Here is a 13,657-nt window from a genome sequence, read left to right as displayed (position 1 = left end):
GTCAGATCGGTGCAGGGGGCGTAAAAGTCATAAAAAGTGCAGTACAAATGGTTACAGCGGTTATATTGTTCCCCGGGGCGTGCGTTGTATTGTTACAAGCAAGTGCTCTACTTGGAACTCCTTCACGGCAAACGAGCCAAAGGTGGGCAGAAAGAAACCCTCAAAGCCTCCCTGGTAAAGTGCAACATCCCCACTGACACCTGGGAGTCACTGGCCACAGACTGGCCTAAGTGGAGGAAGTGCATACGGGAGGGCGCTGAGCACCTCGAGTCTTGTCGTCGAGAGCATGCAGAAACCAAGCGTAGACAGCGGAAGGAGCGTGCGGCAAACCAGTCCCACCTACCCCTTCCCTCAACAACTATCTGTCCCACCTGGTTCACGTATTGGACTGTTCAGTCACCTAAGGACTCATGTTAAGAGTGGAAGCAAGTCTTCCTCGATTCCGATGGACTGCCTATGTGATGTTGACGATGATATGTTGTTACTTGTGTTTGTTCCAGGTGAATCGCTGATCTTCGATGATCATGGCCTCCGCAGAGGAAACTCCCTCACTGGCCCAGGACAAACTACCTTCGATCGCAATCACTGAGCACTCCGAGTTCCATAACCCTGGTACAGTTACTCATGGTTCATTGGGAAGTGTGTGAAAGCACAGAACATCACCAAATTTGAAAAGGGTTGGAGAGTTCATAGAATCGTAGAGCACAGCAGGAGGCGTTTGGGCCCATTGAGCCTGTGCCGGCTCTGTGAGCGAGTGATCCAATCAGTTCCAATCCCCGCTCTTTCCCCATAGCACGGCAAATTTTCTCCCTTCAAGTATTTACCCAATTTCCTTTTGAAAGTTATTATTAAATCAGAAATGTCGTTGTGGCAGGGCACGGTATAGTCAGAGGGATAGATACTGTTCTCTGTAGCCGTGACCAGGAGTTCCGAAGGTTGTGTTGCCTCACGGCTGGAGAAGTACTTGGAATGGGAAGGGGAGGATCCATGCAGGAACCACCGACATAGGTAGAACTAGAAATAAGGTTCAGCTGAAAGAGTTTGAGGAGTTGGGATCCAAATTAAAAAGTAAAGGTAATAATCTCTGGATTGTTACTTGAGCCACGTGCCAATTGGTATAGGGATAGGCAGATTAGAAGGTTAAATGCGTGGCTCAGAGTGGTGTGGGGAGCAAGGGTTTTGCTCCGTGGGGCACTGGCACCACTACTGGGGAGAGAGGGAGCTGTTCCATTGGAACGGGCTCCACTTGAACCGGGTTGAAACCAGTGTCCTGGCGAATCGAATAACTAGGGCAGTGAACAGGGCTTTAAACTAATGAAGGTGGGTGGGAGGGTTCAGGAAAAAGTCAATTTAAAAGCAGCAAGAGAAATGTCGAGGCTCGAGAGCAGAACAGAGCAGCGTTTGGGTGAAATTAGCAGGATGGGCCAGGAAGGAACAGAGAGAGTAACAAAGGTCATAGGGCATCACTGACAGGTAAAACATCAGGGGAAATAGAAAAAAGTCAAAGTTAAAGGCACTGTATCTGAATGCACAAAACATTCACAACAAAATCGATGAATTAACAGCGGATTTGTAATGAAAAGCAAAATACTGCGGACCCTGGAACCTGAAATAAAACCAGAAAATGTTGTAAATCTCAGCGGGTCAGGCAGCATCTGTGGAGAGAGAAATAGAGTTAACGTTTCAGGTGATGCAGTTCTGATGAAGGATCATCGACCTGATACGTTAACTCTGCAAATGAATAGGTTTGATCGAATAGTCATTCCGGAGATGTGGTTGCAAAGGGACCGAGGTTGGGAACTAAATATTCTAGGATAGTTAATTTTTAGAAGAGATGGGCAAAATGGAAAAGGGTGAGGGGTAGCCCTGATAATAAAGGATGGGATAAAGATAGTAAAGGGAAAGGATCTGAGCTCAGAAAATCAAGTATCAGTTTGGGTGGAGCTAAGAAACAGCAAGGGGCAGGAAACATTGGTGGGAGATGTTTATAGGCCCCAAACAGTCGCGGTAATGTATCAATCAGGAAATCAGAGGCACATGTAACCAGCGTAATACAGTAATCGTCAGGGACTTTAATCTACATATAGACTGGGCAAACCAAATTTACAGCAATAGTGTGGAGGACATGGAATGTATACAAGATGGTTTTCTAGATCAGAATGTTGAGGAACCAACTTGAGAACAGGCTATTTTAGATCCAGTATTATGCAATGAGAAAGGGTTAATTAATAACCCTGTAGGGAAGAGGCCTGTAGGGAAGAGTGACCACGGGCCAGACTTTTGGTTTCATTGTCGGCAATGTTCTCGGTTTTCCAGCTGGTTTTCCGACCGGTGAGAGTTTCCAGGACATTGGGCCTGGGCTCCGAGACGTCAGGTCCTTCGGGACCTGTTTGGATTACAACATAAAAGCATAAGAATTTGGAGCCGGAGGACGCCATTTCGCCCCTCGAGCCAAATTCAATAAGATCATGGCTGGTCTGATCTTGGGGTCAGCTCCACTTCCCTGCCCACTCCCCATGACCCTTCACTACCCTATCGTTCAGAAATCTGTCTATCTCTGTCTTAAATACATTCAATGACCCAGCCTCCACAGCTCTCTGGGGCAGAGAATTCCACAGATTTACAACCCTCAGAGAAGAAATTCCTCCTCATCTCAGTTTTAAATGGGCGGCCCCTTATTCTGAAACTATGCCCCCTAGTTCTAGATTCCCCCACGAGGGGAAACATCCTCTCTGCATCCACCTTGTCGAGCCCCCTCAGTATCTTATATGTTTCTAAATTGGCCAATGGGGAAAGTAGAAGGCTTCAGATCGAGCAGCTTACCAGTGCATCGGGCCCTTCCTACCAATGATCCGACAGATGGCGCGGTGGTCACCCACCATCATTATTGTCATTCCAGACCTCGCCACAATCCCAGAAGTTTTGTGTGGGGTGACCAGTGGGTGTTCCCCTGCTCTCACACTGGCAGCGAGGTCCTTGGGGCATGGGCCCCAATCCTCACTTTGCAAAGAAGCAAACAATCGTGAGATTCGCCGATGGCACCAAGTGTGGGGAGTACGACAAACTGCGAAACATAAAAAGGGGTTCGGAGGGGCAGATAGGGTACAGGAGGGGCAGATAGGGTACAGGAGGGGCAGATAGGGTACAGGAGGGGCAGATAGGGTACAGGAGGGGCAGATAGGGGGTAGGAGGCAGTTGTTGGTAGAATAAGATGGGTAATCGGTTGAGAGGTTTAAGGCGAGGGGGTTTCTAGCGCGAGGTTTAGGGCGCGGGGGTTTTAGGGCGAGGGCTTTTAGGGCGAGGGGTTTAGTATCTGAGGTTTAAGGGCGCGAGGGTTGAGGGTTTAGGCCGAGGGCTTTTAGGCCGAGGGGTTTAGGGGGCGAGGGGTTTAGGGGGCGAGGGGTTTAGGGCTCGAGGTTTAGGGCGAGGGGTTTAGGGCTCGAGGTTTAGGGCGAGGGGTTTAGGGGCGAGGGGTTTAGGGCGCAGTTTTAGGGGGCGAGGGGTTTAGGGCAAAGGGTTTAGGGTGCGGGGTTTTAGGGAGCGAGGTTTAGGGCGCAAGGGTTTAGGGCTCGAAGTTTAGGGCGAGGGGTTTAGGGCGAGGGGTTTAGGGCGAGGGGTTTTAGGGAGCGAGGTTTAGGGCGCAGGGGTTTAGGGCGCAAGGGTTTAGGGCTCGAGGTTTAGGGCGAGGGGTTTAGGGCTCGAGGTTTAGGGCGAGGGGTTTAGGGCGAGGGGTTTAGTGCGAGGGGATTATGGCGCGAAGTTTAGGGCGAGGGGTTTAGGGCGAGGGGTTTAGGGCGAGGGGATTAGGGCGCGAGGTTTAGGGCTCGAGGTTTAAGGCGAGGGGTTTGGCGAGCGAGGTTTAGGGCGAGGGGATTAGGGCGCGAGGTTTAGGGCAAGGGGTTTAGGGGCGAAGGGTTTGGGGCGAGGGGTTTAAGGGCGAGGGGTTTAGGGGCGAGGGGTTTAGGGCGCGAGGTTTCGGCCGAGGGGTTTAGGGCACGAGGTTTAGGGCGAGGGGTTTAGGGCACGAGGTTTAGGGCGAGGGGTTTAGGGCACGAGGTTTAGGACGAGGGGTTTAGGGCGAGGGGTTTTAGGGCGCGAGGTTTAAGGCGAGGGGTTTAGGGCTCGAGGTTTAGGGCGAGGGGTTTAGGGCGAGGGATTTAGGGGCGAGGGGTTTAGGGCTCGAGGTTTAGGGCAAGGGGTTTAGGGCGAGGGGTTTAGGGCGAGGGGTTTAGGGCGCGAGGTTTAAGGCGAGGGGTTTAGGGCCGAGGGGTTTAGGGCGCGAGGTTTAGGGCGAGGGGTTTAGGGCGAGGGGTTTAGGGCGCGGGGTTTAGGGCGAGGGGTTTAGGGCGAGGGGTTTAGGGGCGAGGGGTTTAGGGCTTGAGGTTTAGGGCGAGGGGTTTAGGGCGCGAGGTTTAAGGCGAGGGGTTTAGGGCTCGAGGGGATTAGGGCGCGAGGTTTAGGAAGAGGGGTTTAGGGCGAGGGGTTTAGGGGCGAGGGGTTTAGGGGCGAGGGGTTTAGGGCGAGGGGTTTAGGGCGAGGGGTTTAGGGCGTGAGGTTTAGGACGAGGGGTTTAGGGCGAGGGGTTTAGGGCGAGGGGTTTAGGGCGCGAGGTTTAGGGCGAGGGGTTTAGGGCGAGAGGTTTAGGGCGAGGGGTTTAGGACGCGAGGTTTAGTGCGAGGGGATTATGGCGCGAGGTTTAGGGTTCGAGGTTTAGGGCGAGGGGTTTAGCGGGCGAGGGGTTTAGGGCGAGGGGATTAGGGCGCGAGGTTTAGGGCGAGGGGTTTAGGGCTCGAGGTTTAGGGCGAGGGGTTTAGGGGCGAGGGGTTTAGGGCTCGAGGTTTAGGGCAAGGGGTTTAGGGCGAGGGGTTTAGGGCGAGGGGATTAGGGCGCGAGGTTTAGGGCGAGGGGTTTAGGGGCGAGGGGTTTAAGGGCGAGGGGTTTAGGGGCGAGGGGTTTAGGGCGCGAGGTTTAGGGCGAGGGGTTTAGGGCGAGGGGTTTAGGGCTCGAGGTTTAGGGCGAGGGGTTTAGGGCTCGAGGTTTAGGGCGAGGGATTTAGGGGCGAGGGGTTTAGGGCTCGAGGTTTAGGGCGAGGGGTTTAGGGCGAGGGGTTTAGGGCGAGGGGTTTAGGGCGCGAGGTTTAAGGCGAGGGGTTTAGGGCCGAGGGGTTTAGGGCGCGAGGTTTAGGGCGAGGGGTTTAGGGCGAGGGGTTTAGGGCGAGGGGTTTAGGGCGCGGGGTTTAGGGCGAGGGGTTTAGGGCGCGGGGTTTAGGGCGAGGGGTTTAGGGCGCGGGGTTTAGGGCGAGGGGTTTAGGGCGAGGGGTTTAGGGCGAGGGGTTTAGGGGCGAGGGGTTTAGGGCTTGAGGTTTAGGGCGAGGGGTTTAGGGCGCGAGGTTTAAGGCGAGGGGATTAGGGCGAGGGGTTTAGGGCTCGAGGGGATTAGGGCGCGAGGTTTAGGAAGAGGGGTTTAGGGCGAGGGGTTTAGGGGCGAGGGGTTTAGGGGCGAGGGGTTTAGGGCGAGGGGTTTAGGGCGAGGGGTTTAGGGCGCGAGGTTTAGGGCGCGAGGTTTAGGACGAGGGGTTTAGGGCGAGGGGTTTAGGGCGCGAGGTTTAGGGCGAGAGGTTTAGGGCGAGGGGTTTAGGACGCGAGGTTTAGGGCGAGGGGTTTAGTGCGAGGGGATTATGGCGCGAGGTTTAGGGCTCGAGGTTTAGGGCGAGGGGTTTAGCGGGCGAGGGGTTTAGGGCGAGGGGATTAGGGCGTGAGGTTTAGGGCGAGGGGTTTAGGGCTCGAGGTTTAGGGCGAGGGGTTTAGGGGCGAGGGGCTTCGGGCTCGAGGTTTAGGGCAAGGGGTTTAGGGCGAGGGGTTTAGGGCGAGGGGATTAGGGCGCGAGGTTTAGGGCGAGGGGTTTAGGGGCGAGGGGTTTAAGGGCGAGGGGTTTAGGGGCGAGGGGTTTAGGGCGCGAGGTTTAGGGCGAGGGGTTTAGGGCGAGGGGTTTAGGGCGCGAGGTTTCGGCCGAGGGGTTTAGGGCACAAGGTTTGGGGCGAGGGGTTTAGGACGAGGGGTTTAGGGCGAGGGGTTTAGGGCACGAGGTTTAGGGCGAGGGGTTTAGGGCACGAGGTTTAGGGCGAGGGGTTTAGGGCGAGGGGTTTTAGGGCGCGAGGTTTAAGGCGAGGGGTTTAGGGCTCGAGGTTTAGGGCGAGGGGTTTAGGGCTCGAGGTTTAGGGCGAGGGGTTTAGGGGCGAGGGGTTTAGGGCTCGAGGTTTAGGGCAAGGGGTTTAGGGCGAGGGGTTTAGGGCGAGGGGTTTAGGGCGCGAGGTTTAAGGCGAGGGGTTTAGGGCCGAGGGGTTTAGGGCGCGAGGTTTAGGGCGAGCGGTTTAGGGCGAGGGGTTTAGGGCGAGGGGTTTAGGGCTAGCGGTTTAGGGCGCGGGGTTTAGGGCGCGGGGTTTAGGGCGAGGGGTTTAGGGCGAGGGGTTTAGGGCGAGGGGTTTAGGGGCGAGGGGTTTAGGGCTTGAGGTTTAGGGCTAGGGGTTTAGAGGCGAGGGGTTTAGGGCGCGAGGTTTAAGGCGAGGGGATTAGGGAGAGGGGTTTAGGGCTCGAGGGGATTAGGGCGCGAGGTTTAGGGCGAGGGGTTTAGGGCGAGGGGTTTAGGGGCGAGGGGTTTAGGGCGAGGGGTTTAGGGCGAGGGGTTTAGGGCACGAGGTTTAGGGCGCGAGGTTTAGGGCGAGGGGTTTAGCGGGCGAGGGGTTTAGGGCGAGGGGATTAGGGCGCGAGGTTTAGGGCGAAGGGTTTAGGGCGAGGGGTTTAGGGGCGAGGGGTTTAGGGCGAGGGGTTTAGGGCTCGAGGTTTAGGGCGAGGGGTTTAGGGCGAGGGGTTTAGGGCGAGGGGTTTAGGGCGCGAGGTTTAGGGCGAGGCGTTTAGGGGCGAGGGGTTTAGGGCGCGAGGTTTAGGGCGAGGGGTTTAGGGCGCGGGGTTTAGGGCACGGGGTTTAGGGCGAGGGGTTTAGGGCGAGGGGTTTAGGGCGAGGGGTTTCGGGCGAGGGGTTTAGGGGCGAGGGGTTTAGGGCTTGAGGTTTAGGGCTAGGGGTTTAGGGGCGCGAGGTTTAGGGCGAGGGGATTAGGGCGAGGGGTTTAGGGCTCGAGGGGATTAAAGCGAGGGGATTAGGGCGCGAGGTTTAGGGGCGAGGGGTGTAAGGCGAGGGGTTTAGGGCGCGAGGTTTAGGGCGAGTGGTTTAGGGCGAGTAGTTTAGGGCGAGGGGTTTAGGGCGAGGGGTTTAGGGCGCAGTTTTAGGGGGCGAGGGGTTTAGGGCAAAGGGTTTAGTGCAAGGGGTTTAGGGTGCGGGGTTTTAGGGAGCGAGGTTTATGGCGCAGGGGTTTAGGGCGCAAGGGTTTAGGGCTCGAGGTTTAGGGCGAGGGGTTTAGGGTGCGGGGTTTTAGGGATTGAGGTTTAGGGCGCAGGGGTTTAGGGCGCAAGGGTTTAGGGCTCGAGGTTTAGGGCGAGGTGTTTAGGGCGAGGGGTTTAGGGCTCGAGGTTTAGGGCGAGGGGTTTAGGACGCGAGGTTTAGGGCGAGGGGTTTAGTGCGAGGGGATTATGGCGCGAGGTTTTCGGCGAGGGGTTTAGGGCACGAGGTTTAGGGCGAGGGGTTTAGGGCGAGGGGTTTAGGGCTCGAGGTTTAGGGCGAGGGGTTTAGGGCGAGGGGTTTAGGGCTCGGGGTTTAGGGCGAGGGGTTTAGGGCGAGGGGTTTAGGGGCGAGGGGTTTTGGGCGCGAGGTTTAGGGCGAGGGGTTTAGGGCGAGTGGTTTAGGGCGCGAGGTTTAGGGCGCGAGGTTTAGGGCGAGGGGTTTAGGGCGCGGGGTTTAGGGCGAGGGGTTTAGGGCGAGGGGTTTAGGGCGAGGGGTTTAGGGCTTTAGGTTTAGGGCTAGGGGTTTAGGGGCGAGGGGTTTAGGGGCGAGGGGATTAGGGTGCGAGGTTTAGGGCGAGGGGTTTAGGGGCGGGGGCGAGAGGTTTAGGGCGCGAGGTTTAGGGCGAGGGGTTTAGGGCGAGGGGTTTAGGGCGCGAGGTTTAGGACGAGGGGTTTAGGGCGAGGGGTTTAGGGCGAGGGGTTTAGGGGCGGGGGCGAGGGGTTTTGGGCGCGAGGTTTAGGGCGCGAGGTTTAGGGCGAGGGGTTTAGGGGCGAAGGGTTTAGGGCGAGGGGTTTAGGGGCGAGGAGTTTAAGGGCGAGGGGTTTAGGGCGCGAGGTTTAGGGCGAGGGGTTTAGGGCGCGAGGTTTAGGGCGAGGGGTTTAGGGCGAGGGGTTTAGGGCGAGGGGTTTAGGGCACGAGGTTTAGGGCAAGGGGTTTAGGGGACGAGGTTTAGGGCGAGGGGTTTAGGGCGAGGGGTTTTAGGGCGAGGGGTTTAGGGCGCGAGGTTTAGGGCGAGGGGTTTAGGGCGAGGGGTTTAGGGCGAGGGGTTTAGGGCGAGGGGTTTAGGGCGAGGGGTTTAGGGCGAGGGGTTTAGGGCGCGGGGTTTTAGGGAGCGAGGTTTAGGGCGCAAGGGTTTAGGGCTCGAGGTTTAGGGCGAGGGGTTTAGGTCACGAGGTTTAGGGCGAGGGGTTTAGGGCGAGGGGTTTAGTGCGAGGGGATTATGGCGCGAGGTTTAGGGCGAGGGGATTAGGGCGCGAGGTTTAGGGCTCGAGGTTTAGGGCGAGGGGTTTGGCGAGCGAGGTTTAGGGCGAGGGGATTAGGGCGCGAGGTTTAGGGCGAGGGGTTTAGGGGCGAGGGGTTTAGGGGCGAGGGGTTTAGGGGCGAGGGGTTTAGGGGCGAGGGGTTTAGGGCGAGGGGTTTAGGGCTCGAGGTTTAGGGCGAGGGGTTTAGGGCTCGAGGTTTAGGGCGAGGGGTTTAGGGCGAGAGGTTTAGGGCGAGGGGTTTAGGACGCGAGGTTTAGTGCGAGGGGATTATGGCGCGAGGTTTAGGGCTCGAGGTTTAGGGCGAGGGGTTTAGCGGGCGAGGGGTTTAGGGCGAGGGGATTAGGGCGCGAGGTTTAGGGCGAGGGGTTTAGGGCTGGAGGTTTAGGGCGAGGGGTTTAGGGGCGAGGGGTTTAGGGCTCGAGGTTTAGGGCGAGGGGTTTAGGGCGAGGGGTTTAGGGCGAGGGGATTAGGGCGCGAGGTTTAGGGCGAGGGGTTTAGGGGCGAGGGGTTTAAGGGCGAGGGGTTTAGGGGCGAGGGGTTTAGGGCGCGAGGTTTAGGGCGAGTGGTTTAGGGCGAGGGGTTTAGGGCTCGAAGTTTAGGGCGAGGGGTTTAGGGGCGAGGGGTTTAGGGGCGAGGGGTTTAAGGGCGAGGGGTTTAGGGGCGAGGGGTTTAGGGCGCGAGGTTTAGGGCGAGGGGTTTAGGGCGAGGAGTTTAGGGCGCGAGGTTTCGGCCGAGGGGTTTAGGGCACAAGGTTTGGGGCGAGGGGTTTAGGACGAGGGGTTTAGGGCGAGGGGTTTAGGGCACGAGGTTTAGGGCGAGGGGTTTAGGGCACGAGGTTTAGGGCGAGGGGTTTAGGGCGAGGGGTTTTAGGGCGCGAGGTTTAAGGCGAGGGGTTTAGGGCTCGAGGTTTAGGGCGAGGGGTTTAGGGCTCGAGGTTTAGGGCGAGGGGTTTAGGGGCGAGGGGTTTAGGGCTCGAGGTTTAGGGCAAGGGGTTTAGGGCGAGGGGTTTAGGGCGAGGGGTTTAGGGCGCGAGGTTTAAGGCGAGGGGTTTAGGGCCGAGGGGTTTAGGGCGCGAGGTTTAGGGCGAGCGGTTTAGGGCGAGGGGTTTAGGGCGAGCGGTTTAGGGCTAGCGGTTTAGGGCAAGGGGTTTAGGGCGCGGGGTTTAGGGCGCGGGGTTTAGGGCGAGGGGTTTAGGGCGAGGGGTTTAGGGGCGAGGGGTTTAGGGCTTGAGGTTTAGGGCTAGGGGTTTAGAGGCGAGGGGTTTAGGGCGCGAGGTTTAAGGCGAGGGGATTAGGGAGAGGGGTTTAGGGCTCGAGGGGATTAGGGCGCGAGGTTTAGGGCGAGGGGTTTAGGGCGAGGGGTTTAGGGGCGAGGGGTTTAGGGGCGAGGGGTTTAGGGCGAGGGGTTTAGGGCGAGTGGTTTAGGGCACGAGGTTTAGGGCGAGAGGTTTAGGGCGAGGGGTTTAGCGGGCGAGGGGTTTAGGGCGAGGGGATTAGGGCGCGAGGTTTAGGGCGAAGGGTTTAGGGCGAGGGGTTTAGGGGCGAGGGGTTTAGGGCGAGGGGTTTAGGGTTCGAGGTTTAGGGCGAGGGGTTTAGGGCGAGGGGTTTAGGGCGAGGGGTTTAGGGCGCGAGGTTTAGGTCGAGGCGTTTAGGGGCGAGGGGTTTAGGGCGCGAGGTTTAGGGCGAGGGGTTTAGGGCGCGGGGTTTAGGGCACGGGGTTTAGGGCGAGGGGTTTAGGGCGAGGGGTTTAGGGCGAGGGGTTTCGGGCGAGGGGTTTAGGGGCGAGGGGTTTAGGGCTTGAGGTTTAGGGCTAGGGGTTTAGGGGCGCGAGGTTTAGGGCGAGGGGATTAGGGCGAGGGGTTTAGGGCTCGAGGGGATTAAAGCGAGGGGATTAGGGCGCGAGGTTTAGGGGCGAGGGGTGTAAGGCGAGGGGTTTAGGGCGCGAGGTTTAGGGCGAGTGGTTTAGGGCGAGGGGTTTAGGGCGAGGGGTTTAGGGCGCAGTTTTAGGGGGCGAGGGGTTTAGGGCAAAGGGTTTAGTGCAAGGGGTTTAGGGTGCGGGGTTTTAGGGAGCGAGGTTTATGGCGCAGGGGTTTAGGGCGCAAGGGTTTAGGGCTCGAGGTTTAGGGCGAGGGGTTTAGGGTGCGGGGTTTTAGGGATTGAGGTTTAGGGCGCAGGGGTTTAGGGCGCAAGGGTTTAGGGCTCGAGGTTTAGGGCGAGGTGTTTAGGGCGAGGGGTTTAGGGCTCGAGGTTTAGGGCGAGGGGTTTAGGACGCGAGGTTTAGGGCGAGGGGTTTAGTGCGAGGGGATTATGGCGCGAGGTTTTCGGCGAGGGGTTTAGGGCACGAGGTTTAGGGCGAGGGATTTAGGGCGAGGGGTTTAGGGCGAGGGGTTTAGGGCGAGGGGTTTAGGGCTCGAGGTTTAGGGCGAGAGGTTTAGGGCGAGGGGTTTAGGGCGAGGGGTTTAGGGCGAGGGGTTTAGGGCGAGGGGTTTAGGGGCGAGGGGTTTTGGGCGCGAGGTTTAGGGCGAGGGGTTTAGGGCGAGTGGTTTAGGGCGCGAGGTTTAGGGCGAGGGGTTTAGGGCGCGGGGTTTAGGGCGAGGGGTTTAGGGCGAGGGGTTTAGGGCGAGGGGTTTCGGGCTTTAGGTTTAGGGCTAGGGGTTTAGGGGCGAGGGGTTTAGGGGCGAGGGGATTAGGGTGCGAGGTTTAGGGCGAGGGGTTTGGGGGCGGGGGCGAGAGGTTTAGGGCGCGAGGTTTAGGGCGAGGGGTTTAGGGCGAGGGGTTTAGGGCGCGAGGTTTAGGACGAGGGGTTTAGGGCGAGGGGTTTAGGGCGAGGGGTTTAGGGGCGGGGGCGAGGGGTTTTGGGCGAGGGGTTTAGGGCGCGAGGTTTAGGGCGAGGGGTTTAGGGCGCGAGGTTTCGGCCGAGGGGTTTAGGGCGAGGGGTTTAGGGCGAGGGGTTTAGGGCACGAGGTTTAGGGCAAGGGGTTTAGGGGACGAGGTTTAGGGCGAGGGGTTTAGGGCGAGGGGTTTTAGGGCGAGGGGTTTAGGGCGCGAGGTTTAGGGCGAGGGGTTTAGGGCGAGGGGTTTAGGGCGAGGGGTTTAGGGCGAGGGGTTTAGGGCGCGGGGTTTTAGGGAGCGAGGTTTAGGGCGCAAGGGTTTAGGGCTCGAGGTTTAGGGCGAGGGGTTTAGGTCTCGAGGTTTAGGGCGAGGGGTTTAGGGCGAGGGGTTTAGTGCGAGGGGATTATGGCGCGAGGTTTAGGGTGAGGGGTTTAGGGCGAGGGGATTAGGGCGCGAGGTTTAGGGCTCGAGGTTTAGGGCGAGGGGTTTGGCGAGCGAGGTTTAGGGCGAGGGGATTAGGGCGCGAGGTTTAGGGCGAGGGTTTTAGGGGCGAGGGGTTTAGGGGCGAGGGGTTTAGGGGCGAGGGGTTTAGGGGCGAGGGGTTTAGGGCGAGGGGTTTAGGGCTCGAGGTTTAGGGCGAGGGGTTTAGGGCTCGAGGTTTAGGGCGAGGGGTTTAGGGCGAGAGGTTTAGGGCGAGGGGTTTAGGACGCGAGGTTTAGTGCGAGGGGATTATGGCGCGAGGTTTAGGGCTCGAGGTTTAGGGCGAGGGGTTTAGCGGGCGAGGGGTTTAGGGCGAGGGGATTAGGGCGCGAGGTTTAGGGCGAGGGGTTTAGGGCTCGAGGTTTAGGGCGAGGGGTTTAGGGGCGAGGGGTTTAGGGCTCGAGGTTTAGGGCAAGGGGTTTAGGGCGAGGGGTTTAGGGCGAGGGGATTAGGGCGCGAGGTTTAGGGCGAGGGGTTTAGGGGCGAGGGGTTTAAGGGCAAGGGGTTTAGGGGCGAGGGGTTTAGGGCGCGAGGTTTAGGGCGAGGGGTTTAGGGCGAGGGGTTTAGGGCTCGAGGTTTAGGGCGAGGGGTTTAGGGCTCGAGGTTTAGGGCGAGGGATGTAGGGGCGAGGGGTTTAGGGCTCGAGGTTTAGGGCAAGGGGTTTAGGGCGAGGGGTTTAGGGCGAGGGGTTTAGGGCCGAGGGGTTTAGGGCGCGAGGTTTAGGGCGAGGGGTTTAGGGCGCGGGGTTTAGGGCGAGGGGTTTAGGGCGCGGGGTTTAGGGCGAGGGGTTTAGGGCGAGGGGTTTAGGGCGAGGGGTTTAGGGGCGAGGGGTTTAGGGCTTGAGGTTTAGGGCGAGGGGTTTAGGGCGCGAGGTTTAAGGCGAGGGGATTAGGGCGAGGGGTTTAGGGCTCGAGGGGATTAGGGCGCGAGGTTTAGGAAGAGGGGTTTAGGGCGAGGGGTTTAGGGGCGAGGGGTTTAGGGGCGAGGGGTTTAGGGCGAGGGGTTTAGGGCGAGGGGTTTAGGGCGAGGGGTTTAGGGCGCGAGGTTTAGGGCGCGAGGTTTAGGACGAGGGGTTTAGGGCGAGGGGTTTAGGGCGAGGGGTTTAGGGCGCGAGGTTTAGGGCGAGGGGTTTAGGGCGAGAGGTTTAGGGCGAGGGGTTTAGGACGCGAGGTTTAGGGCGAGGGGTTTAGTGCGAGGGGATTATGGCGCGAGGTTTAGGGCTCGAGGTTTAGGGCGAGGGGTTTAGCGGGCGAGGGGTTTAGGGCGAGGGGATTAGGGCGCGAGGTTTAGGGCGAGGGGTTTAGGGCTCGAGGTTTAGGGTGAGGGGTTTAGGGGCGAGGGGTTTAGGGCTCGAGGTTTAGGGCAAGGGGTTTAGGGCGAGGGGTTTAGGGCGAGGGGATTAGGGCGCGAGGTTTAGGGCGAGGGGTTTAGGGGCGAGGGGTTTAGGGGCGAGGGGTTTAAGGGCGAGGGGTTTAGGGGCGAGGGGTTTAGGGCGCGAGGTTTAGGGCGAGGGGTTTAGGGCGAGGGGTTTAGGGCGCGAGGTTTCGGCCGAGGGGTTTAGGGCACAAGGTTTGGGGCGAGGGGTTTAGGACGAGGGGTTTAGGGCGAGGGGTTTAGGGCACGAGGTTTAGGGCGAGGGGTTTAGGGCACGAGGTTTAGGGCGAGGGGTTTAGGGCGAGGGGTTTTAGG

The 13,657-nt window shown here is 59.0% G+C and overlaps 1 protein-coding gene across 1 annotated transcript in view; it reads left to right on the top strand.

Annotated features, from left to right (window-relative positions):
* Nucleotides 1-509: 509 nt before the first annotated feature.
* Nucleotides 510-13,657, top strand: part of LOC139274681 (dynein heavy chain domain-containing protein 1) — a 454,628-nt gene continuing 441,480 nt past the window's right edge. Inside the window, exon 1 of the mRNA XM_070891360.1 lies at nt 510-612. Coding sequence (XP_070747461.1) covers nt 519-612 — 94 coding nt within the window. The 5' untranslated portion in view covers nt 510-518. The remainder of the gene's footprint in view (nt 613-13,657) is intronic.

Source organism: Pristiophorus japonicus, chromosome 10, assembly GCF_044704955.1.
Source record: "Pristiophorus japonicus isolate sPriJap1 chromosome 10, sPriJap1.hap1, whole genome shotgun sequence".
Classification (NCBI taxonomy): Eukaryota; Metazoa; Chordata; class Chondrichthyes; family Pristiophoridae; genus Pristiophorus; species Pristiophorus japonicus.
The sequence above is the reverse complement of the archived record's forward strand: the minus strand, read 5'-3'. Positions and strand labels throughout refer to the sequence as shown.